This window comes from Macaca mulatta, chromosome 17 (assembly GCF_049350105.2).
Source record: "Macaca mulatta isolate MMU2019108-1 chromosome 17, T2T-MMU8v2.0, whole genome shotgun sequence".
NCBI lineage: Eukaryota > Metazoa > Chordata > Mammalia > Primates > Cercopithecidae > Macaca > Macaca mulatta.
In genome coordinates this window covers 103,664,225-103,690,363 of record NC_133422.1, presented here as the reverse complement: position 1 = coordinate 103,690,363, position 26,139 = coordinate 103,664,225, and the positions used below count along the sequence as shown (strand labels likewise).

General features: G+C 42.0%; 1 protein-coding gene across 1 annotated transcript in view; it reads right to left on the bottom strand.

Moving 5' to 3' along the window:
- Positions 1-26,139, bottom strand: part of MYO16 (myosin XVI) — a 617,076-nt gene that overhangs the window by 29,633 nt on the left and 561,304 nt on the right. Inside the window, exon 33 of the mRNA XM_015121440.3 lies at positions 15,519-15,677. Within this exon, the coding sequence (XP_014976926.3) occupies positions 15,519-15,677 (159 nt within the window). The remainder of the gene's footprint in view (positions 1-15,518; positions 15,678-26,139) is intronic.

Sequence of the window (26,139 nt, the reverse complement as noted above, 5' to 3'; positions counted from 1 at the left end):
TGCATTGCAGGATGTTAAATAGCATCCCTGACCTCCACGCACTAGATGCCAGCAGTGCCCCCATTTGTGGCACCCAGAAATGTTCCCAGACATTACCAAAAGTTCCCTGGAGGGCAAAGTCATCCCCTCCTACACTGGCTGAGAACCACTGTGACACAGGCATCATGCATCACCGAAAGTGACTTTGATTAATAAACATGAATAGACAAAAAGAGAAACAAGAACCCAACAAAATGAATTCAACTCAGAGAACTTTAACTACTGAAGTGATTACTACTCCCCTCTGAAAGCATAATTAACTAGCACACTGTAATTGATTAAACATATACATGATTCCTAAATTAAAAATCATTAGACAATCACTGCACACTTTTCCGATTATAGGAGAGAGTTCCTCAGGGAAGTCTACACAGTCCTGTCAATACATAACAAGCGCTTCCCAGTGATCTTGTTACATGTCCAGATACCTTGGTATGGAAAAGCTAACTTCATGAAGACTGGGCAGACAATGGCTGGAGAACAGATCTCAGCCACAGGCAGCAGCAGTAGCCTCAGGTGCTACGTGGGAATAGCGTCCTTAGACACTGTGGCAGCAGGACACAGGAAAGGCTCCAATCACAGTGAGTGTTGGAGCAGCCTAAAGTTCACACAGGCAGAAGGGAGCATGGCAATTCAAGATCAGGCACAATATGAAATTTCAGGAGACTAGATAAGGCAGATAGTTAGAAAAAAAAAACGTGTTTCCAGATAGTAGAGCACAACAAAGGGCTTGGGATTCATGTGAAGGACCCCCTCTTAGAGGGGAATAAAGGATGGGGTGCTGGGACGAAGGGGCTAATTGACAAGCAAGATAAACCTTAACTTCTACAGGAACTATAAAGAAACCAGTTTGCCAGGAGAAGACAATTGTGATCCATTTTTCAAAACTAAATTATAAATTAGAAGTTGGGGATGGATGCGGCGGCTCACGCCTGTAATCTCAGCACTTTGGGAGGCTGAGGTGGCAGATCACCTGAGGTCAGGAGATCGAGACCAGCCTGGCCAACATGGTGAAATCCCATCTCTACTAAAAACACAAAATTACCCGGGCCTGGTGGTGCACACCTGTAGTCCCAGCTACTCCGGGTGCCGAGGCAGGAGAATCGCTTGAACCCGGGAGGCAGAGTTGCAGTGAGCCAAGTTTGCGCCATTGTACCCCAGCCTGGGTGACAGAGTGAGACTCCATCTCAAAATAAATAAATAAATAAATAAATAAATAAATAAATAAATAAAATTAGAAGTTGGATCTCAGAATCAAAACAGAAACTCAATTGAAAGGGTACAAGCTCAGAGCTGAATCGATAGCCTGCTGAGCACTGCAGAGAGTCAATTAAACTAAGGTTAAAAACATTTATGAGCAACCTCTGCATAAGGCACTGGGAAATACAATGAAGAATGAAGAAGTGTCCCCACCCTTGAGGAAGTCATAATTCAGTGAGAATGACACTGAAGCCAAACACACAGCAGCATGATTTCAGGATTAAGAGGAGTACAGGTCACGTTGAACGGGGTCTTGGAGAAGGCAAGCATTTATTCTGATGGAAGGGACTAGAGGAAACTTCATGGTGGTGTTGCCAAAGGACCTGGGCCTTCCAGGAGGAGGAGAATTGTGGAGGGTGAACAAAGTCGAGAAGGACATGCCTGGCTGTGAGCACCAACGTGATAAGGCAACAAAACACAAGGACGCTTCGCGGAAATGTGACCACACTTTGGAGACGAGAGGCAGCACTGCAGACTTCCCAGAAGAGACGTGCTGCCATTTTATCTAAGTCATGAGTTCAAAGGTATTTCATTCGTAACTGTTGACTGAAGAAAGGATGGGTCCCAGAACCTGTGTCAGGGCTCCACAGACAGGGATGGATGCAGTGTGGGCAGATGCTCGCATGCAGGTGTGGAGGGCCAGGTGAGGACAGTGGGGAGGGAGGCAGGTGCGTAGGTGCTGGGGGAGACTGGCATGTGGAGGAGGGGGTGGGACAAAGGACTGAGCCCAAGAAGTCAGAGGGAAGGGGATTTTGGAAGGTTGTAGCAAACAGGCCAAGGGTCCTCATCATGGCCAACTGACCAATGTTGTGAGAAGTGGAAGGGGCAGAATGACAGCCAGGAAGCGCCAAAGGTGCAAAGGAGGTTACACGGCAGGAGGGTTTTGTTTTGTTTCGTTTTGTTTTTTTCCAGCACAATATTTTATTTCGCTGCCATATTAGAAGCAGTACCTTTTTAAGGCAAATAATTTTAAAATGACATCAAAGGCACAACCCATGAATTAAAAAAACAGATTCATATCTCTATATAAACATTAAAAATAAACATATTGATGATGCCCTAAAAATAAAACGTGTATTTTAAAAGAACAATGTAGAACATTGAAATATATTAAATAAGAGGCTTTTTAATTCTTAAAACATCCTACAGATCAAAATAAAGGACCTTCTCCCAGATATTAAACAGTGGACAAATAATAAGTGTAGAAAATAAAGGAGAAAAAAAATGAATGACTAACAAGTAATACACATATTCAATTCCATTAAGAATTCCAAGTAATGGATATGAGACTACAGTTAACATTCATTTTATCTATCAAAATAACACAGTTTTAAAACTTTTTATTACAAACATTTCAGACATAAAGAGAATATGTAGTGAAACTCCATGCACCCATTCCAAGCCTTGGGGCTGTCAATTTTATCCATTTTTATCCATTTTTTATTCATTTTTCACTTAAATCCCAGAAATCATGTCATTTTAGCTGTAAATATTTGTACATGTGTCCCTAACTGACAAGAACTTTTTTTTTTTTAAACATAGCAAGGATTTTCTCACACAGCTAACAGGAACATTGCTAAGCAAAGGCCCCCAGAAAAGTCCCACAGTCTTGTGTGGGTAGAGAATCCCATGGCGCATTTTAACCAGGGTGAAGACTCCAATCGTGTTGGAGGAACATTTAAAGTGAAGATAGAGCTCTTTATCTGTGCCTTCATTAAAGGGTGGAATTCTGTCCGTGAAGAAGCTTCTGCACATTCTGAGAAGCCTCCTCTGCTCCTCGTACTGCAGCAGTCTTCTCCCCAGACCAGGCTTGGAGTTAACAATTCCCAGCTTAGAGATTCATGTGTCCCTTGCTGAACATATTCTTTCCAGGGTTGCAACAGTGTGCTTCAAAAAGTTGAGCTTTTGGTCCATTTGATACCAAACTATTTCAAAAAGCCATTCTTGCCCAAATGACAGCAAGTCAAGGTCTTCTGAAACTGCATCCACTCTACCCTACCCTCCAGATATCCAGCTCTTCTGCTCAAAGAAAACATGCAGATGCTCAGGGAAGGAATTCCCCAAAGCTGATCTTCATGGCCTAATGGATATACTGTGGACACTCCATAGAACCTGCTGTTGTTCCTTTAAACTTGGGTGGGCAAAAGTCAAAAAGGCTTTGGCCTTGATTGAGGGTTTAGCAGGAAGCAGCAGCCTCTGCTCTTCCTCTCCTCCTGAATTGGAGGCTGCTCAGAGCACTGAAAATTAAACCTTCCTCCAGGACACAAAGAGGAATGGCTTTTAGGACATCCTCATCACTGTGATGTAGACCTGGTCCCTGGAGTTCTGTGTGATTTTTTAAGTAATTTTGAAAAGTGAGAGACTCTGGGGCCATGAGGTCTATATGCAGAGCCCAGTGGGTTCATGCAGATTCTTATAAGAAGACAAGAATGAGGGCCAGGTGTGGTGGCTCACGCCTGTAAACCCAGCACTTTGAGAGGCCGAGGCGGGCGGATCACGAGGTCAGGATATCAAGACCATTCTGGCTAACACAGTGAAACCCCGCCTCTTCTAAAAAGAATACAAAAAAAATAGCCTGAGGTGGTGGTGGGCGCCTGTAGTCCCAGCCACTCGGGAGGCTGAGGCTGAAGAATCACTTGAACCCAGAAGGTGGAAGTTGCAGTGAATCGAGATCGTGCCACTGCACTCTAGCCTGGGCGACAGAGTGAGACTTCATCTCAAAAAACAAAACAAAACAAAACAATACAAAACAAAAACCAGACAAGACAAGAATGAGACAGAGACTTTCAAGGGGGGTACGGCACTGAATTTCACATGGCTAACCAGTTGGAATCTGTTAGTCAAATCTGTCATTTTGTAGGGACCCAAACTTGTTTAGCCAATGGCAAGGTGGTTTGAATTCTCTTTTTACATCTGTCCAGCTTTCCAAGTATTCCATTACCTTTAAATCCACTCCTCTCTTGATTTCCATGAAATCGGACATCTGTCTTCTATCTCTTGAGCACCTATTGCATGTCTCCATTTCCACCCTTCTCAATGTAAATTTCTCAAAGTTTGGCGTTCTGCATTGTTTAGTGGTCATATTTCTTTTCTTATTCCTCTTTATTATTTTTCTTCTGATGCTACAAATAACCACCATGTCTCCAGCTTCTTTGAAAATTCTGGCTTTTCTCTTTCTATCCTGGAACCCTGGCCTAAACTCCAAACCTGTAATCATCATTTACGGAAAAATCATCCATAATCAGAAGTCCTTCTCTCTCGAGTTCCAAATCCACTTATGGAATTAACCTCCTTTGGGAACTGCCCTTCCCTTCTGAAGAGTGCAGTATTCTCCCATCATTTGCCTCAAATTCTTGGAGTCGTTCTTGACACCTTCCACTTCTTGACTCCTATACCAATACAGTCTAATACTCTTGCTTCATGTACAAAACCTGCCAAGGCTTAAGTGAATGAATTCAAAACTGGCACCCCCAAACTCAGTTTCCAATTCTGTTGTTCACCCTGGATAGTACAATCAGGTACACTTCTCCAAAATAGCAGACAGTACTCCCTCAAAACAATGGCAACCCTTTCAGAGACATTCTTTTTTTTTTTCTCTCTTGTTTTTTCATTTTTAATTTTTTTCTTGTTTTATATTTTTTATTTTTTTTTGAGACGGAGTCTGGCTCTGTCGCCCAGGCTGGAGTGCAGTGGCACGATCTCGGCTCACTGCAAGCTCCGCCTCCCAGGTTCACGCCATTCTCCTGCCTCAGCCTCCCGAGTAGCTGGAACTACAGGCGACCGCCACCACGCCTGGCTAATTTTTTGTATTTTTAGTAGAGACAGGGTTTCACCGTGTTAGCCAGGATGGCCTTGATCTCCTGACCTCGTGATCCGCCCGCCTCGGCCTCCCAAAGTGCTGGGATTATAGGCGTGAGCCACCGTGCCCAGCCGAGACACTCTTTAAATTGGCATTCATGGCTCTGTAGCTCCTACATAATTGTTTCTTTCCTCTCTTATTTACTCACCTATTCTATCAGAGAAGCTGATTCACATTCGTGCCACAATACATCGTGCAGAAAATTCCTGGAAATGTGCTCCCTTCTTTTCTGATTTAAACACATTTTGAAAATCCCAACCTTCTCTATGAAGCATCCTTAGCAATCCCAGCCCACCAGAATCATCTCTTTTATCTATGCAGAAAGTAACAGACTAATCATTATTTATGGGATTCGTTTGACATTTATTGCTGACTGCCCTATTTTGCAGTCTCCTTGGTATGTATTTTCAGTGTGCTCCGTATTTTCACTGTTCACACAAAGAGGTCATCTTGTGGTGCTTAGGTATCATAGGGCTCCCATGCATAACACAAAGCCTACATGTGACAGGTGCACTTGGTGAGTGTTTTGATTGACTAATGTGCACCTCTCTCTTCACTGGGTTTCCTCTTGCCATCCTGCCCTTCATATTATTTTGAATCCTCCAACCTCAATATTAAATATCCCCTGAACTCCACCCTGATATTCCTGCTTCTATTCATCCCAGAGACTCCAAATTGTAATGTCTGTCTTTGCCCTGCATACCAGCATAAGCCATCAAAGTAACATTGTGTATTTGGCTGTACACGTGGGCATTTGTGTCTCTTTCATAAAGCACTGATCTACTATTATAGCCTGTATGGTTTCAGAGAAACGAATTCACTGCCTTGCACCTCATCTACCTCATTCATGTAATTGTTGTTTCTGTTGGATAAATCCTCATGACTCTTCTAGCTCTAAAACACGTAACACTTTATGAATAACTGTGTATGGGTAATACTTCTTGAGTATTGACTTTCTGTTAAATATTGTTGTATAAAATACAGCAATCCATGAAGTAGGTGCTTTTATTATTCCTATTTTTAAGACGAGAAAATTGAAAAGCAGAGAGGTTAAGTAACTTGCCCATGGTAGGGGAGTTAATAAGCATCGGAGCTGAGCTTCAAACCCAGGCAGGCAGAATGATGCCTTAAGCACTGGGAACAATATTCCGCAGCTAGGAAAGAGTAGAGTGAGCATTTCATTCTGTTCCTTTTCAACACTGACTTCTCAACTGCAGTGGAGAAAAGGTAATTAAATAATATCCACATTAGAAATTATTTAATGTGACTTTAAAATGCTTTTAACTAGAAGGATGAGTGGGGCAGGGCTTACTTGATGCCCCAGGAGTTTTCTTTCTTTGCAAAGGTAACTTCTATTGCTTAAAATAGATGATTTCAACATATTCCAGATTGTCAAGTGAGGCTTGCTTCCTTTTCTCTGGCTGTTAAACTTTCAGTCAGACAAGAGTATGAGTTCCAAAGAATGTGTACAATTTCCGTAAAGAAAGTGATGTTGGCGAGGCGCAGTGGCTCATGCCTGTAATCCCAGCACTTTGGGAGGCCGAGGTGGGCGGATCATGAGATCAGGAGATCAAGACCATGCTGGCTAACACGGTGAAACCCCGTCTCTACTAAATATACAAAAAATTAGCTGGGTGTGGTCGTGGGCGCCTGTAGTGTCAGCTACTGGGGAGGCTGAGGCAGGAGAATGGTGTGAACCCTGGAGGCAGAGCTTTCAGTGAGCTGAGAGAGCGCCCCTGCACTCCAGCCTGGGTGACAGAGTGAGACTCCGTCTCAAAAAAAAAAAAAAAGTGATGTTGTAAAATATATATTAAAGACATTTATGGACTCCCACCAAAGGCTCCTTGACTGGTGGATTGGATTGATTTTGAGGTGTGGCTGATGGAAACCCTTCTTAGATGTTCCCAGAACTGGTGTGGTTTGGTGCTCTAATGGCCTAAGTTCAACAAGGCGCCAGAGTCGATGCACAGAATGTAGATTTTCTGGTCCTGCAAATGATGCCCCCCAACCTTTTGCCTTAGGAAGCCTGTATTCAACACAAGAAACCCTTATTGTGCATTGAGGATGAACACAATGCAAATTAAAAATACACAATTTGCACAGAATGATAAATGTAAATGCAAACGCAATGACTGTATTCTTTCATTGCCATTTTTCCTGATACCCAGCCATATTATGTATATTCAAGGAAAAAAATAATACTGATATAAAATGCCCTAGTTAGATTTTTTTATATCTGTGTCCCCACAAAATAAACATCTTTATGTTCACAATATTTTGTTTGATAAAGCTAAAATGTTCTAACACTAAAAACTGCTCTCTAATCTAATAATAAATAACCACAAGTCCAGGGAATAATTAAGTATACAAAAAAAATCCAAGCTTGCGTTCACATCAGTAAAAGGATGGCAATTAAAGTAAGTGATAGCTATAATTACCCACACATAACTATATTTCAACAAATGAACAAACAGATAATTATTTCTGGGAAGCAGAGGTAGCATGCAGATACTGGCATTCAAAAGAGAAATGTTTCCTAGAAAATAACACTGTTTCTAATTCAATTTGAACTTTAAATTATTTTAAACATTTGTTTTCATCTTGTGCCCATATTTAGAAAGTGCATTGGCCACACTTTGTAAGTTATGAACCTGTACTAATAATTGCTTTAAGAGTTATCATATTCATGTATATATCACATGCTGCACATGTGTAATGTCTGTTCAATTTCTATAATACTGATTGGGCAGTTTTTCTGACTCTGCCCTCTAGATGGGATTTACTGGTTCCTACGTAACAAACAACATTATTTCAATCAGTAAATGCTTACTGAGGGCCTAAGTATATAGAGCCTTGTGCTGGATGTTTTAAAAATCATGGGGAAAGTTCCAGGCACCCAAAAATTCACGGCGCTCACAAGAGTAGATCAGCATAAATGTGTTAAGTTGCTTTGAAAGATTGAATTTCCAATTGAAATAATTTTCCTTTTGCACATATAACTCTTGAGATTTTCAAGTGGTTTTTAATTAACGACAGCATAGAACCAACTTTATTTTAAAATCCGTAAGCATGTTAAGGGAGAACACAGCAATCTGTGTTGCAGGCTGCGGCCATACACACTATCTGTTACATGCTGAAGTTTAGAACCCTGATACTCCCAAAGAATTCATATTATTAATTTCATGGAGCCTTTTCCACAAACATCTCCATTTTGGTCTAGAGGGGTTTTGTTTGTTTCTTTCGTTTTCGGTTATGTTTTGATATTTAGAGTAACACTTGCAGTTCTTTATTATTATTAAATTTTTTAGGATCATTTCCGAAGCTGTAGTTTTTGCCTTTTGCCTCAAAACACGGAAAACTTAAATATTTTATTTAAGAGAAGTTCCCTTTCTCCATCTCTTTCTTCCTTTTTTTTTTTTTTTTTTTTTAAATTGCAGAATTGTAGCAACTGTGTCCGGAATTGGTGGGTTCTTGGTCTTGCTGACTTCAAGAATGAAGCCGCGAACTCTCGCAGTGAGTGTAACAGTTCTTAAAGATGGTGTGTCCAGAGTTTGTTCCTTCAGTCGTTCAGATGTGTCTGGAGCTTCTTCCTTCTGGTGGGTTCGTGGTCTCGCTGTCAGGAGTGAAGCTGCAGACCTTCATGGTGAGTGTTACAGCTCTTAAAGGCAGTGCGTCTGGAGTTGTTCGTTCTTCCCGGTGGGTTTGTGGTGTCGCTGGCTTCAGGAGTCAAGTGGCAGACCTTCGCAGTCAGTGTTACAGTTCGTAAAAGCAGCATGAACCCAAACAGCAGCAACAAGATTTATTGCAAACAGGGAAAGAACCAAGCCTCCACAACATAGGAGAGGATCCTAGCGGGTTGCCACTACTGGCTCCGGCAGCCTGCTTTTATTCCCTTATCTGGCCACACCCACATCCTGCTGATTGGTCCATTTTACAGAGAGCTGATTGGTCCGTTTTGACAGAGTGCTGACTGGTGCCTTTACAATTCTTGAGCTAGACACAGAGTCACAGAGTGCTAGTTGGCTACAGAATTAGCTAGATACAGAGTACCAATTGGTGCGTTTACAAACCCTGAGCTAGACACAGAGTGCTGATTGGTGCATTTACAATCCTTGAGCTAGACAGAGTCACAGAGTGCTAGTCCTCCAAGTCTCCACTAGGTTAGCTAGATACAGAATACCAATTGGTGTATTCACAAACCTGGAGGTAGACACAGAGTGCTGATTGGTGTATTTACAAACACTGAGCTAGACGCAGAATGCTGATTGGTGCACATACAATCCTCCGGCTAGATATAAAAGTTCTCTAAGTCCCCAGCTGGCTTCACCCAGTGAATCATGCACCAGGGCTGCAGGCAGAGCAGCCCGTCAGTCCTGAGCTGCCCCTACACTCTTCAGCCCTTGGGCTGTCGATGGGACCGGGTGCCACTGAGCAGGGGGTGGTGCCCCTGGGGGAGGCTCAGGCAGCCTGGGAGCCCACTGCAGGGGGAGGAGCTCAGACATGGTGGGCTGCAGGTCCCGAGCCCTGTCCCGCAGGGAGGCAGCTAGGAGGCCTGTGCCAGCGGGCTGACACTGCTGGGGGACCCAGTGCAACCTCTGCAGCTGCTGGCCCGGGTGCTAAGCCCCTCACTGCCCTGGGTTGGCGGCAACTGCTGGCTGCTCCCTGTGCAGAGCCCACAGAGCCCACGCCCGCTCCCGCTGGAACTCGCACTGGCTCACAAGCGCGGCCCGCAGCCCGGGTTCCCACCTGCACCTCTCTCTCCACACCTCCCCACAAGCAGAGGGAGGAGGCTCCGGCCTCAGCCAGCCCAGAGAGGGGCTCCCATGGTGCCGTGGCAGGCAAAGGGCTCCTCAAGCGCCGCCAGAGTGGAAGCTGAGGCAGGAGGCCGAGGAGGTGCTGAGAGTAAGGGCTGCTAGCACATTGTCACCTCTCACAACCACACAAATAAAATAAAGAAATACAACACTGGCAGCTCTGCGGAAGCTCCTGTGGTCATCTCTCCAAATAGCTGCTGGCCTTCTCCTCCGAATGAAATCGCCCTCCTCACTTTGTGGCAGTTGGTTCTCTGAGCACCTCTTCCTTGTCAGGCAGGTCTGTAATTCTAGAGTGTGTGTGGTAGCATCGTCCTGGAGTCTTAAGTTACATTTCTCTAGTTACTAACGAGGTTGGAATCCATTAAAAATGTTTTTCTAAGTCGTATTCGTGTATTCTGTCCAATTTTCTTTTAAGCTGTCTTTTGTTTTTGATTTAAATAAACGTTGAATATTAGCCTTTGTTGGGTAAATGTGTTGAAAATATTTTCTCCCTATTTATGTTATTTTTTCCTTTTTCTTTATGGTTAAAACTTTTGTGTCTTGCTTAAGAAGGCCTTTCCTTTTACGAAGAAAGAAAGATGTTCTATTGTTTCTTCTATCCATTTTATTATTTGACATTTGACATACAGATCTATAATCTATCAGGAATTGTTTTGTGTGTATAGCATTAGGCAGGGTCAAGTTTCACTGTTTGCCTCACATGGATAGCAATCAATTATTCTTCCCCAGTGCCCTAACACGCCAATTTTGTCATAAATTAAGTGGCTAATTATGCAAGCTGGAGTAATATTATGTTCTTTCTCCTTCTTCCTTCCTGTTCTCTGAAAGTGTTTATGTGACATTGGAGTTATTTCATCCTTAGAATTTTGGAAAAATTTAGTGGAGAAACCATCCGATTCTGGAGCAGGAAGGCATTCAATTACAAATTGCATTAATTTAACATTTACAGTGTTATTTAGCTTTCCTACTTCTTTTGTCCATTTTCTTTAGTTCTATTTTTCCTTTTTTTGAGAATGTATTCATGTACATTTGCAAATTTATCTTGGCGTAAAACTGTTTGTAATATTCTCTTATTTTTAATTTCAGCCAGATCTGTATTGATGTCCTCTTTTCAATCTAAAATCTGTTATTTGTGTCCATTTTCTCTATTTCTCTATCCCATTGCAAGAAAATTTTCAATCTTATTAATGTTTTCAAAGATAATTTTTTAAAAGATAAACTTTCTCTTTCCTTCCTTTCTATCCCTTTACATTATTTTGTTTTATATTTCAATAACTTATGTTCTTATTATCACCATCGTATCTTTCCTTCTATTTTCGTGGTATTTAGTTTTTGTTCTGTTTCTAATTTCTAGATACTTTTAACACTTGTTGTATTTGTTCTCTTGTGATGCAAATGTTTGAAGCCATACATTTGCATTTCTTAAGAGATCTTTTGTAGTAACATGGATGGAACTGGAGGCCATTATCTTAGGTGATATAACTAAGACACTGAAAGACAAATGCTGCGTGTTCTCACTTATAAGTGGGAGCTAAATAACGTGTACACTTGAGCATAGAGTGTGGAATAATAGACACTGGAGACACAGAAGGTGGCAAGGTGGGAGGATGGGATGGAATGAAGCACATGAAATGACTTAATCAGTACAATATATATTATTCAGTTGATGTGGACACTAAAAGCCCAGCCATGGCCACAATGCCGTACAGCCACATATTGACCATACTGTCACTGCATGTAAACCCCTTCCATTCATACACAAAAGACATTAGTCATGTCCTAAAACTTCTGTTTTCATATTTGCCTTGTCATTAGTTAAAATGTTTGGGTTTTGAATTTATTTTGTGATTTCTTCTTGAATATTAGAGGTGTTTTTTTTGTTTTGTTTTGTTTTTTTTAGATGAAGTCTGGCTCTGTTGCCCAGGCTGGAGTGCAGTGGCACGATCTCAGCTCACTGCCAACTCCACCTCCTGGGATGAAGAGATTCTCCTACCTCAGTTTCCCGAGTAGCTGGGATTAAAGGCATGTACCACCACACCCAGCTGATTTTTGTATTTTTAGTAGAGATGGGGTTTCACCATGTTGGCCAGGCTGGTCTTGAACTCCTGACCTCAGTGATCTGCCTGCCTCGGCCTCCCAAAGTGTTGGGATTGCAGGCGTGAGCCACCGCGCCGGGCCTAGAGATGTAATTTTTGACGTGCAAATATATGAGCACTGTTTTTGCTGCTTTTTAAATATTTGCATGTTATATCTTTTTCTTTTCTATCCCTTTACATTTAATGTTTCAGAATCCTTATGTTTTACTGTTTTCAGAAATCTTAGTTTTTAAAATATTCTGTTAATCATTTTTCATATAAATATACATTAAATGAGTCTTTTAAAATTTATTTTAATTAAATAAGGTTTATTTTCATATGTGCTTTTATATCTACTGTCTCAGAACTTTCTACTTGCCCTATTTTTCCTATTTTACCCCTTTTTTTCATCTTTGGAGTTGACTTTTTATGATTTTATCTTTCTGTCTTTACTGGTTTGGAAATTATCTACCCCACTAATATTCTTTCAGGGGTTATCTTTGAGGTTACAACTGGCAAGGTAGGTTTATCAGTATACAATATTAAATACTATTTTACCCCTCCCATTTTTACTTGCCTTTTTAGTTATTCTTTATTCTTTCCTTTATCTGGAAGCATTCTGAGTCTGTCAATGTTTAATTCTTTTCATTTTAATTTTTTTTCCTAAAAATATCCTTAATTCCCTTTCATTATTACAGGAATTTTTGGGGGGCAGTTATTTTATTTGAGCATGTTAACTATGTTATTTCATTGTCTTTGGACTTCAGTTGCTGCTTTTTGAAGGTAGTACATATTTTTACCTCTATTTGGTCTTTATTTTATAGGTGTTTTACTATGATACACACCTAGGAAAGTTTTATGTATCCTACTCAGGCTTTGCAAAGATTTCTGTTTCATTTCTACAACAGTTGGATTGATTATGGTGTAATTTAGAGATAGTGAGATTCACCTTTTTTAGACATACAAATCTGTGCATCTACAGAGACATGAACCTTCCCGGTTGTCTATAACAACACATGTCCTTCTGAACTTCATCTGCTGCCATTATGCCCGGCCTCCAGCAACCACTCAGCTGTTTTCTGTCTCCACAGCTTTGCTTTTCCCCAAATGTCATATAAGCAGGATCACACTTAGTCTTTTGACTTTTTTTTTTTTTTTTTTTACCTCAACACAATGTTTTAGCCATCCCTTTTGATGCTCGTTACAGTTGATCACTCTTATTTATTGCAGACTTCATCCATGTGCTAGTTTGGCCTGTGAGATGCTGGTGAGCTCACCTCCAGGCACTCACGGGCTCCCCACCCATTGAGTGTGGCCTGGATTTAGTGACTCCATCAAATGTGACAGAGTGCTGGGGTGTCACTTTCAAGACTGGGTTATATGAAGACTGCAGCCTCCATCTGGGGTGCTGTCTCTTGGATTGCTTGCCCAGGGGTGTGGGGAGAGCTGCCGTGCTGGGAGGCTGCCCTGTGGAGAGGCCCATGTGAGTTGACTTGGATGTGAACCTTCTGCGGCCTGCCAATAGCCATCTGAGTGACCTTGAAAATGGATCAGCCTTCAAGATGACTGTGGTCTTGGCTGACAGCTTGACTGCTGTCTCACAAGGGACCTTAAACCAAAGGCACCCTGCTAAGCCACACACAGCTTCCTGGCCCACAGAAACTATGAAATAATAACCATTTCTTACATAAGCCTCCAAGTGTTGGGAGTAATATTTTGCACAGTGATGGATCACTAATACAAGCCAGTCACCAGTTGAAAGACACTGAATTTATTTCCAGTTTTATGTGATTATGAATAATGTCACCATATGCATTTGCATACAGGTGTTTATGTGAACACTGCTGTCATTTCTCTTGGGAAGATACTGAGGAGTCAGACTGCTGGATCTCATGAAGAATGTATGTTGAACGTTATAAAAATCTGCCAACTTAAATCCATTTCCTGGTGCTCTTTCGTCAGTGTTGGGAGAGGCTCTAACATTTCTCACCAAGTCTTTCTTCTGCTCATGCACTTCCTCTTCTTTCCCTAAGACTTCAGTCATCCTTCTCATTGTCCTTTATATCTCTAAACCATTGTCCAGAGTTTCCATTCTTCTGTTTTGCTTCAGTCTGTTTCGTTCTGGAGATTTTCTGAGTTATCTTCCACTTCCCCAGTTATTTTTTTGTTTGTTTTGTTTTGTTTTTCAACAACTATATCTAACTAAGTTTAACTTTATCCTCTGTTGTACTCAATTTTATTACAGCATTTTCCAATTCAGAATTTCCATTTGATGATTTCCTTATAGTTTCCCATTTCTGCTGAAATTCTCGTTTTATTTTGTGGGGGGCTCAGTAAACATACTTATTTTAAGGCATGTGTCTTTGAATTCCAATCTTTTGAATCCCTGTGGACATATTGCAATTGACATATGTCTTGGCTTGTAATTTTTCAACTTATTTTGTGTGCTCCTATGCCTGGTTATTTCTAACTGTGTTGGACTTTGCATTTGAAAAATGGTTTCTAAGAATGTTTTGAAGCCTGGTATGCTATTACTACCCTTTGGGGTAGATTTACACGTGTTTCTCCCAGGTACCTGTAGGCCTGGTTGCTTCTGGGCAACTCAACATGGCTCTTGGTTCTGGTTCACTCTGACTCTTGGGAAGAACACTTGAAGGCCCCACCCCAAGGCCTTGGTGGGGCCACGACTCAGTTTCTTGCCCTGTAATCTGAGAAGGCAGTCAGAAGCACAACTCGACTTCTTAGCTGCCTTCTCCGAACAATGTGGGCACCCCTTTGTCCCCATGAGCCAAGCCTCAAGTGTGGGCTTCCTTGCTTCAGCTCACCTTGCACCCCACTCCCAGGTCTTCAGCTGCTTCCCAGCATTTCAGCATCGTGATGGTTCTCCCATGCCTCTAATTAGACTAAACAAACATGTTTTTTCCAACCATGCAGGAGCCTCTCAGGAATAGTTGGTCTGAATCTTCCCATCAGTTATTCCCAGAAGCCTTTGTCTTCTTTTATTTGTGAGAGAAAATACTTGCATGATCCTCAGCTTTTGTACCTGCAACCAAGCCACTTTCTAAATGTGGCACTCATTGATGTAGGTAAAATACCTGAAGCCAGTCTGGCACTTATCATTTCTTTAATATTATTTTCCTTCACATTTCTTAGTTTCCAGAATAATTTTTTAATTAAAAATATTGGTAGATAATCCATTGCTGCCTTCTGCTCAGTATACTAATTTTAGACCAATTAGATTAATACTCCATAAAATTTCAGAGAAGTCAACAAAGAGTGAATACAATTCCAATTCTTTAACTGAAGCAATCACATGCTGACAACAATACCTGCAGGAGAGTTTCATGGTTTATTTTCTATTTTCCGGTTCTTAACCCTTCTTCATTTTCATATGTTAAATCCATTCCTCCTAGAAAGTTGATACAGCCTAAAACTTCTATCCATTTACTTCTGAGTTTAAAAAGTGCTTACCGTTTGAGATGGAATTTCCATTTTCAGCAGTGATAGCACTAGATAGTGAATTAGATAACTGAATTCCATGGTTATTTGCATTTCTATCTTGAGTCTCGGAAGTAATTTCTGATGTACTAGGGTCATCCCGACTACTTAGGTTCATGTTAGTTTCAAAACCTAAAATAAATTTTAGAAAACATCATTATTTTCTGATGACATGTACTGAATACACCGAATAAAACATTTGGAGAAAATAATAAAACATCAAATCAAACATTCATGACATTTAAAATAATAATAATCTTTAATCAAATTTGTGGCCTATATAATATTCACCAAATTTTGCCACAACACTGTTAAACAAAAGGGAAAGTGTTAAGTGGTACAAATAATTTGTTGCATTCAACTCTATTTATAAAGAATTTTTGATGTCACAGATCAAATAACTTGTCATTATAGTATTGCCTATCATGAGAAAGCAATAAGTTCATGTTTCAGGAGTTTTCTGAATTATTAAATTTAAATAAATGTAGGCAATCTTATAGCTTTGGAAAAAATAAGAAACACCTGAGTGAAAGAAACACTATGGTGCTATTTTCAACATCACTATAAACATTTTTAGTGTCCATATTGGAATACTAAACTTCAATACTCAACTTCTGCATTCTGCACACTAAGATAATTACTGAAATATGTAATGCGTGTCCTATATTAAGTGTTTTGAGAGGTGGGAACACAGAAGCCACTGTCCAAATTCCACTGAAGGGCCTAATGAAGACTTTTAAAAGTGACGTAGTATTAATAAAGCAAAACACAGCAAATGCTTGCTCTTTGGAGTAATATCTAACGGAGGTAGGTTTTCCCATGGTCACTGCATTACCCTTAGGCACACAATCAGACTTTGCAAATCAGGCACGACTGTCCATCAAGGGGTCAGACATCCCCCCATCACCACCTCTGCCAGGTTTCCTTTCTTAGACTGCACAGGTGCACCTGGGATTGGCTCTTGCGTCCCAAGGAACCTCAAAAAAGCTGCAACCTATTGGACACTTTTGATTCAGCATCAGGGATATGTGTGAGACTGGCTCTTTTCTGTTGGGACACAGTTGATTCTGACTGTCTTAAAGTTAGGCCTTTCTAAAGATTTAGGCTAACAAATTATTTGAATGGGACAACACGCATCATTTGCTTTGTTATACTTTAAATATGGCAGAACAGTGTTTTACCACCCCAATCCCAATCAGCAGTACTTCCATAGGCAGACATGTTATCCCTATTTTGCTGAAGAAGGAATTAGGGTTACTCAGTCATGCAGCTGAAAAGAGACAGAATGGAACTTTAACGTGTATGTTCTGATTATTATTCAGTCTTTATTTTTCATTAAAAGACTTTTCCATGCTGAAAACTTTTGGATAAACTGCTGTTGGTTACAATCTACAGAAAGAAGGTAGGAAGGAGACAAGGAGGGAAGGAGGGAGGAAGACAGGAAAACAATGGAAGGAAGGAAAAAAGGAAAGAAGGGAGGGAGGGATGGAGGGAGAGGGGAGGGAAGGAAGGAAGGAAGGAGGGAGGGAAGGAAGGAAGGAAGGAAAGAAGGAAGGAAGGAAGGAAGGAAGGAAGGAAGGAAGGAAGGAAGGAAGGAAGGAAGAAAGAAAGAAAGGGAGGCAGGCAGGCAGGCAGGCTCGCTCCAGCTCCCCAGAGCTCATCTCTCAAGGCTGGTCTTGACTTGGTCCCTCCTAACTCCTTCCTTGACATTATCCCCTCTTGCCTCCCAAGACATACCCTCAAATAGCACTACAAGCAATGCATGTTTATCCAAATTCTCCATATTGACTCCTGTTTTCTTGCTTTGGTGCACTCATGCCCTCTCCCGCATCAGCCCAGAGTCTTCCTACCCACCAGTCAGGACCTTGGTCAGATCACCCACAGGGACCTCTCCTTTACAAGCACAGAACACAGCCTGCTCTGCCCAGAAAGGAAAGCAGGTCAAGATTCATAAGCAGGAAATTCTGGATAGATGGAATAAAGGCAAAACTATCAGCACTTTGAAAACTAGGCAGAAGAGTTTATATTTAAATGATCCAGTGAGCCACTGTGCCTTCTGACTCCATTATACATAAAAAACAAAGACCTTCAGTCAAGTTAGCATGTACAAGAATGGCAACAAAAGTGAAAGTCAGGTGATCTTAACTGTTTTAGCTCTTGACAATGAGCAATTATGGAACGGGCTGAAACTGAAAGAATACTTATTCAATGTGGTCAACTCTAGTTTGGCTTTTTTTTTTTTCCCTTAAGTTTCTGAATGCCAGTAAAACAGGTTCTGTTTTAAAACTGGCTGAAGATGTACTCACCTGCTTTTATGTTTCTTTCACCTATTTTATTTTTGCATTCTTTAATTCAGTTATTTATTGGGTGCCTACTATGTGCAAGATACTCACTGAGCGTGGGAGATACATAATGAATACCACTGCCTGGTACCTGGGAGCTTCTCTCCCAAAAAGGTGATTGGCAATAAACAAGCAGATGCACAAGCAGATAATTAAACATGGTGGACTTAGAGCTGCGTGGAAAACCTAGTAAGTGGAAAACACTGGTGGGCAGCCAGGCAAGGTGGGTGAGGTCCATGAGGTCGCATTTCAGCTCATGGTTTTAGAAAGGCAACCTCCACACCATGCATAAATACCCCAAGGCAGGAAAGAGCTCACCATTTTCAAGGAACCCGGTACTAATGAGTCAGGGCCTGGGAAACCACCAGAGAGGAACTGAGAGGTTTCATTCTCAGCACAGTGAGGGCTTCCCCCAAGGCTTTGAATGAGGACAGTCCTCTTACACCTGGTGGCAATAAGCGAATCCTCTGAGACACTTGCTGACTCTCGGTTTGAATACTTCGGGCTGGCCTCCCTCACGACTGATTTCTATCTCATCAACTGATGTATTTAAATTATAGCCAAAATTCTCATTTTTGTGATTAAAGTTTAAAAGTATTTCTGTTTTTCAATTGGCAGGTTAAACTGTAGCCAAGATATGTTTTTTGGGTTTTTAAAATTTCGTTTCTTGAGACAGTGTCTCTCACTCTGCTGCCCAGGCTGGAGTGCTGTGGCACGATCTCGACTTACTGCAACCTCTGCGTCCTAGGATATTCCCCTGCCTCAGCCTCCAGAGTAGCTGTGATTACACGTGCGTGCCACCATGCCTGGCTAATTTTTGTATTTTTTAGAAGAGAGCAGGTTTCACCATGTTGGTCAGGTTGGTCTCGAACTTCAAGTGATCTGCCTTCCTTGGCCTCCCATAGTGCTGGGATTTCAGATATGAGCCACTGTGCTCAGCCACCATGATATTCTTTTAAATGGTCATATAGGTTAGGCTTAAATCCTTGAATTATCTGCTAAATTTTAATTTTTTCAATCTTAATTTATAATTATTTAAATTTTTTAAATCTTAAAAACATTTATCTACTTAAGGCTGGCTCTGGATGGGAATAAAGGAATAGGCCTTTCTTAATGTAAGGTGTAAGAATTAATGGTCAGCATGACACTTCCTCACATTGCTCTTACAATAGTTACCATCACCCGGGTGCATATTAGGTGCCAATTCCGTGCTAGATGTGGTGCTTGGTTTAGCTCTGTTCTCATGACAATTCTGAAGAGTTGTCACTACTACGCCTATTTTTGAGATAAGGTCATTGAGGCTTGGGGAGGCTAATCTCCATGTAAACATTTCACAACTCACGGCATGGCAGCCGGATTCAGACTGAGGCCCAGAGGGCTCAGCAGTCCCCCGACACTCGTTCCTTCACTCTTGGTTCCTCTATGTAAAGTTTTCCTTCACTGTTTCATTTGCTGATATAAAGGACAGGATATGACAGCTTCTTTCCTGTGACGAGTTAACCACCCAGGCCTCAGTGGTAATGAACTGAAAACTGTAGGCTGCAAAGCTGCACTCTGGCAGCTGCAATAGTGCTGCGGCTTCAGTATGACATCCCCACTTGGGGTTCTCCTCTGCTTGTAGTAGCCAGGGCATTCTACTGAATTATGCATCAGCCTCCACTCATAAACACCCTTCTCCCAGTTAGATCCAAACACGTGAAAGCAGCCGTGCCCTGACTTGTTAATTTCTAGATTCAACACATTGAGGATCGAATGCAGAAACTCCGGATGGTTGGGTTCTCCTGTAAAGTGGTAGCTTAGCACACAAAATTCCTTGTCAAAAGCACTCCCATTACCCAGCACTTCAGCATTGAGGGAATTACAACAATCAGACATCAAGAGGACAATGGCATGAAGTCTGAAGAGGTCTTTGTTAAAAGTGCATATATATGATGCATGCTTTCAGGGGAATTTTAGAAATAATACAGTGCAAACAATGTCATCAAGCCTTTTCATGCCTTCAAGCAGTGGCTAGCAGAGTTCTGAGAATGAAGAAAAGTCGACATCGAAAGAAAATATTTGAAACTCTCAGTGAATTTAGGGAAACAATAGGGAAGTGAATACTGTAAATCCTGTATAATATTTAAAGGTGTGTCTGAGACATTTTTGTGCCTTTTCATCTGGTGAAGTCAGGGGTTGTGTAGTTCAGTGGCATCCTGTGGTTGGGTCCATGGTAACACGGGTTGGTTTGGATACCTGTAGCGTTTTCTTTTAGCCTATTAACAAGATTTCTCTGTGATCTTGGGCTTGGTGCTCTTTTTACAGGTACAAGAGAATTGAATCACATCAGGATCTGACTCAAAAATAAAGTCTTGGCCTTCGCATTAGGATATGATTATTAACTACAAGTATGCAGTGTAGGTACATTTACGTTGAATTTTAATCTAGTGAGAGCAAATCTCTAAATGTTAATACAAAAAATTTGGTTGTCTTGTGCTAGTTTCTATATAACTGAAATATCACTCCCAGTCAATGTGATTCTGTTTTAAACTGTGGCTCTTGATAGGAGGGGCTTTCTGACCCCCAGGGGACATTCAGCAATGTCTGGAGACATTTTTAGTTGTCACAGCTGGGCCAGGGGTGTGCTCCTGGCGTCTGGTAAGCAGAGGCCAGAAATGCTGCGAAACACCCTGTAGTGCACAGGACAGTCCCCCAGCCTAGAATTATAGTCTCCAGCTCAGAACGTCAACTGTGCTGAGGCCGAGAAACCTTGCTTTAAACATAAGTCGGATCATGTCATTTCCAACTGCAGCCTCTCTGCTGGTTTCTGAGTTGATTCACATTAAGATCCAAAGGCTTCCTGAGGCTGAGAGGACCTTGCATGCCCTGGCTCCTGTTGGCCTTGGGCCCCCGCCCCTCTTACACGCCTTAGGCCTTGGCCTCGGTCTTGCCTTCCCAGCCCTGTCAGCCTCCCGGCCTCTCTCTCCTTCTCCGGCATCCAGCAGGGCATGGCAGCTGCACTGTGTTCAGGCCTTCTGGATGACCTTCTGAAAAACAGCACCTGTCTTCCTCGCCAGGTCAGTTCCCGTCCCCACTCCTTGCTTTCGTTTCCTACACAGTCCTTCTCCCTGCATGGCACAGAACAGCCCAATTGTTTGTTTTCTGTCTCCTTCCTCTGGAATGTGGGCAAATACAATGTGCGTTGTATTTTCGGCGCCTAGAATACAGCCTGGCACACAGATGGTGCTCAATTAATATTTGTTGAAAAAGAAAAAAGGTGAATGAACAATAAATTAGTTTTAACAATGTTGCTATAGCAATTTTCTTTCTGAAAGGAGCTACACTTTCTGTACCTGTAAAATAGCTTGCACATTTACTAAAGGAAAATTTTATGCAAATCAGTACAGTAAAGCCATGCACCACAATGATCATTCCTCCCCATTCACGCAAGATTGACAGTTTATGGAAGCACTTTCAGTGTTAATCTACCTTTGAGTGCTGATCTTTACTTATTTAAAATTGTAAGATAAGGAAAATATCTCATTGCATGAGGTGAATATTTTCTTTTATGCAGTGGAGTGGAGCTGTTTGTTTTCTACCTAAGCTTGTTAACTTATGAGAGAAAAGACCTATGGTTGTTGAAAATTGATTCCTGACCCATGGTTTGAGAATTCAAAGACACAAGGTCCATAAATAGTTTTGTAAAATCGTACTTTACATTGCTTTACAATCTGGAATATCAGGAGATAAAAATCAATTTGATAAATGTTGGCATGCTTTGACTGTGCTGAGCGTGACTCTGGAATCGTGGTGACTGGAGTGGGCACAGTGGGTTGACCCGTAGTTAAGTGAGGGGGCTTCCATGCATCCCTCTCTTCCCCAGGCCCCTTCCAAGGCCCAGGGAGGGGCTCAAGCAATGTGCAGACAGTTAACATTTGTAATACTTTGTAAATGCATACTTTGATTTATTTTCTCATTGTGAATAAATGTCCACTTAACTCTCTACATGTTCATTTTTCATCTTTATTATTTTTTTTTAAAGAAGCTCACGTCTCCCCAATTGTATATGCTTCAATCTCTAGACAAAAACCAAAATGGGTCTCAGGCATAGAGCCTCTAGCCATAATCCACATGATGAGATCTTTACCCTTGAGTAATTCACAGGCTGGCAGGAGAAATAGGTGTGAGGTCACTGAATGAGACTACAAAGGCAATGTCACCTCTGGCTCACCTTGAAAATGTTTTATGGGAAAAGCCTAACTCCTCATACAGTAACAAGACTGTTTTATAAGTTTGCCCTGATAGAAGAGGCATGAATAAGTTAACATCAGGGATGTGTCTGGGAGAGGAGACACAGGAAGGATTTTGTGGAGGGAGGGGGAGGTAGGATGGAGGGTGAGAAGAGGAACTTCTCTTAAGGAAGAAGGCAAAAATTCTGCAGGAGTGGAGAGACATTGCTTACTGGGGAGAGAGAAATGTCCTTGAATAATTCTGGGAGAGCTGGAGAGACAGGGAGCATAATGGGGGTTGAGATGAGCCCTTGCTCCAAACCAAGAGTGACAAGAAACTTGGCAGAAAGGACAGTGCGTGGTTCACCCCTGGGAAGGCAAACAGATGCTCTTGAGTGCAGCGGCCACTCTGGGGAACATGAGAACTGAACGAAGAAGAAGGAAGAGGGGTGGGCCATGAGCAAACCATATTCCTCCCCCAAACTAGGGAGTTCTCCATAGATTCAATAGGTATTCACGTCCTACAAGGTCCAAACCTGGTGCTAAGATTTACTTTAGAACTTAAAGAAATATTCGCCTGAGAGAAACAATCCTTTGAGCGCTTACATTTTAGAAGGGCTATGGGGCACAACAGATGACAAGAATTTATGACAACTGGGTAAGTGCAAGAAGAAAAGGTACTACCTGAGGGGTATAGAAGACTGAATAATCTGGAAGCATCACTGTGGGACTCGCATCCTGCTCGGCTAATTTTGATGGCTGTATTCATTTGTTAAAGCCTTTGACACTTATAATGCCAATCCATGTGACAGGGACATCCAGGGTGCATTCCAAGGGGTGCTTTTCCCCGGGGCTTCTCCATAGTGACTCAGCTCTAAGGGGACTGCCTTCAAGGTGCTTTGAAGGCATGTGTTAAGGTTGCAAAGGGCCACGGGCTGGGATAGGAGCTCTGCAAAATGCTCTAGGAATTCTTAGGAGAGGTCAGAGTGGGCTGGAGCAGCCAGGTGAGCCTTTGTTGTGTAGGCAGGAGGAAGAAGCAGTGGATTTTGGGTTGCGGATGGAATGTGGAGAAGGGGAGGGAAAAAGAAGGGAAAGCTGCAGAGGCAGAGGCAGAGCTGACTGCACTCCTGAGGGAGAGGAGGCTGGCTCTGCCCACACCTCCGCACTGGGAAGCAGGAGCAGAGAGCTTTGGAGTCTATGAGCATCACAGGAGTGGGTTCCAGCAAGTATTTTGAGCAAGGGCATGCTGTGAACAAGAAGGTGTTGGTTTGGTTTGTTGTTTTTGGTTTGTTTTTTGTTTTTTTGTAAATATTAATCTAGCAAAGAAAGTATACAGCTGAATGGGCCTTGAGGAGAGATTAGAAATAGAAAGAGAGTCAGGGGAGAGGCTGGGGAAGCAGAGGAAGGAGTCGGGAGGCAGGAGGACGCTGAGTTCAATCCCTCTGAGAGGGAGAACTGGGACCCCATGGGGACCACAGCTGGGGTGTGGTTCAGAGCAGCAGCTCCCACATGAAGAGCAGGGTGCATCCGGGGTTGTACTTGTTGACTTTGAAGTGACAGCCACAGGCCCGAGGATTAAATTGAGTGGCAATTTTTTGAAGAAGAGCATTTATTAGGACTGAATAAGGAAACAGCTAGGAGAGACTTAAAAATCTTTCAGGAAGGAGAAATTTTCTAGGAAGAGACACTCTTGAGTGCGAGGAGGCAGCAGAAGGGGATGCCCAGGTGACTGCTGTGCAGGAGGGGCTGCAGGCCGGGAGCCTTGGCAGAGGTCAGGACTGTGTGGAGCGGAGGGCCGCTGACAGCATCAGCGCAGGGTAAAGGCCATGAAGCAGGGGAGAGAAAGGAGCCATGGAATGTTTCCCCAACAAGATGCTGAAAACACCAGTTTTGTCTTAGGTACCTGTGCTAGAGATCAAATTAGAGTGTATTTTGGAATCCTATGAGATGGGATCCGGGTTTCAGTAACACAGGAGAAAAACAAACTATAGCTGTTTGGCTGACTTAATACTAAGAGTGCTATGTAAGGCATAAAAAATGTGAAAATACATTTTAAACTCATTACTCATACTGGCTATAACTCATTCTGAAACTCTATAGGAAAATTCCTCTTCAGAAAGGCTATTGCATGAAGGGAATGTGCTTGTTTTTTCCTACTTGGCATTAAGGAAAAGTACAAATGCAGAGAGAGGTGCCTGGCAGGCTCCCACCACTTCTCAAGTTCTCGTTTGTAAAATTTAGAAGTCGCAGCTCGACAGCACTCGCAGATACACATAGATGGTGCGTAATTAAATTTGGATACAAGCACTTCGACCTGAAATTGGCGTCTAGCTTGTGTTAAACCAAATCTAGTTTGTGTTACACAGGGCAACTCCTTTTAAATCTCTAAAATATAGATTTCTCTGAAATCCTGTATTACTGCACATGAGGAAGAAATGCAAACAGGGCTTCGACAACCCTCTCAAGTAGACCTGCATTCTACTTTATAAGCTTCTAGGAAGGGATTTGTTTTCTTCTACATAATGCATTTTTTCTTTTACACGATAGAATTTTCTTTCCTTTCCATGATAGCATAATCCAAACATTTGTGTTATTGCCTCTCAGAAAGACGAATTTCAGATGTAAAGAACCACAGAAGCTAATCTGAAACCCAAGAAGAGAGGGTTCATGTGGAGATGGGTGGATGTGAGGAGAGTGGAGACTGTTAAAGGGGAAATATGTTAAATTCATGGAGGTGACACACCGCAGTTATGTATGTTTTGAACAGCACAATTCGAATTGCCTTTTGAAAACGTGGTCCAGATTTTTATCATCCCTTTGCAAATGGTTGCAGAAATATATCAAGAGAGGGCATCTAAGTCTAGTGGTGATGGAGATCTGGGAAGAGAACTAGGTTCCCAGGCAGTTACTCTTGTGACACAGCTGTTACCCACACTATGTGGACAGGTTATATTTCTATAAACATTGATTACTCAAGAAACAGAAAAATATATCACTGCAGACCTTGGAAGGGACGCGTGGGCTGAGAAACTGGATTTGCCCGGCCCTCTACTGACCTAAAATGTCTCAGGCTGGGCTCCCGGCATTCCTTCCTACTTGTTAATAACCCCTTATGAAATCACCACCCTGGAGTAGACTGAAATTCCTCTTGAACTTATGTTTTAAGCATTCTTCTGTGGTAGCGAGTGCCGCAAATACTTATCCTCCAGGTTAAGCAGGGAGGAAAGGAAATGTCTGCTCTTCCTTCACTCCTAACTCTTGTCACCCACCCCCCTGCCAAGTCGAAGAAGATGGTTTGTGCTAGAAAACACCAACTGAAGTAGGAAACAGAGCGATGTCTTCAACAACATATGTGCTGAGCAAGGGAAGAATGCATTGATAGTAAAGCTAAAAAATGACTGTCAGTATAAATAAGGTTTTCAGTACCCAAAAATGCACAGAAAATTAAGTTGTGCCAATTTCCTTTTAAATTTAACTAACTGAATCCTTTTTTGCCCATTTATTCTGTCCCTGCCATAAAGGGGAAAAAATCACTTCAATCCCTTTCCTTTTCTTGTACTTGGGTAGCTTTTATTTTATTTTATTTTTATACATAATTAGCCGAGTATGCAATACCTAAACAACAAGCCTGCCTGGCCCAGAGCCCCATTCCTCATGCATACTTTTATAGGTCATGAGGTTATTTATATTGCTGTTATTTTTACATTTCCTCAATGCCAGGTGGTAATGTAAATCCAGGAGTCCTGAGCCACAGTGTGTGGTCAAGTACGCAGTCGGTGTCAGCAACATATGCTTTCCTGGAGGGAAATGGTTCCTCCTCACTTTCCCCAGAAGGCAAAGGTGAGAAGATAATGTCTCTGCTCTTCTGCTGGGAGTGTTTCGTGTTGGTGACACCTACAGCCTGGATGGTAAACTAGTGGTGCCTGTCATCCGCTAAAAAAGAAACAGCAAAAATTAAAGAAAACAGAAAGAGAGAAAAAGAAAAACTATAGCAGTGGTGGATGTGAGGTCTTTTCAAATCCCTTGCTCAGAATTCATTACAAA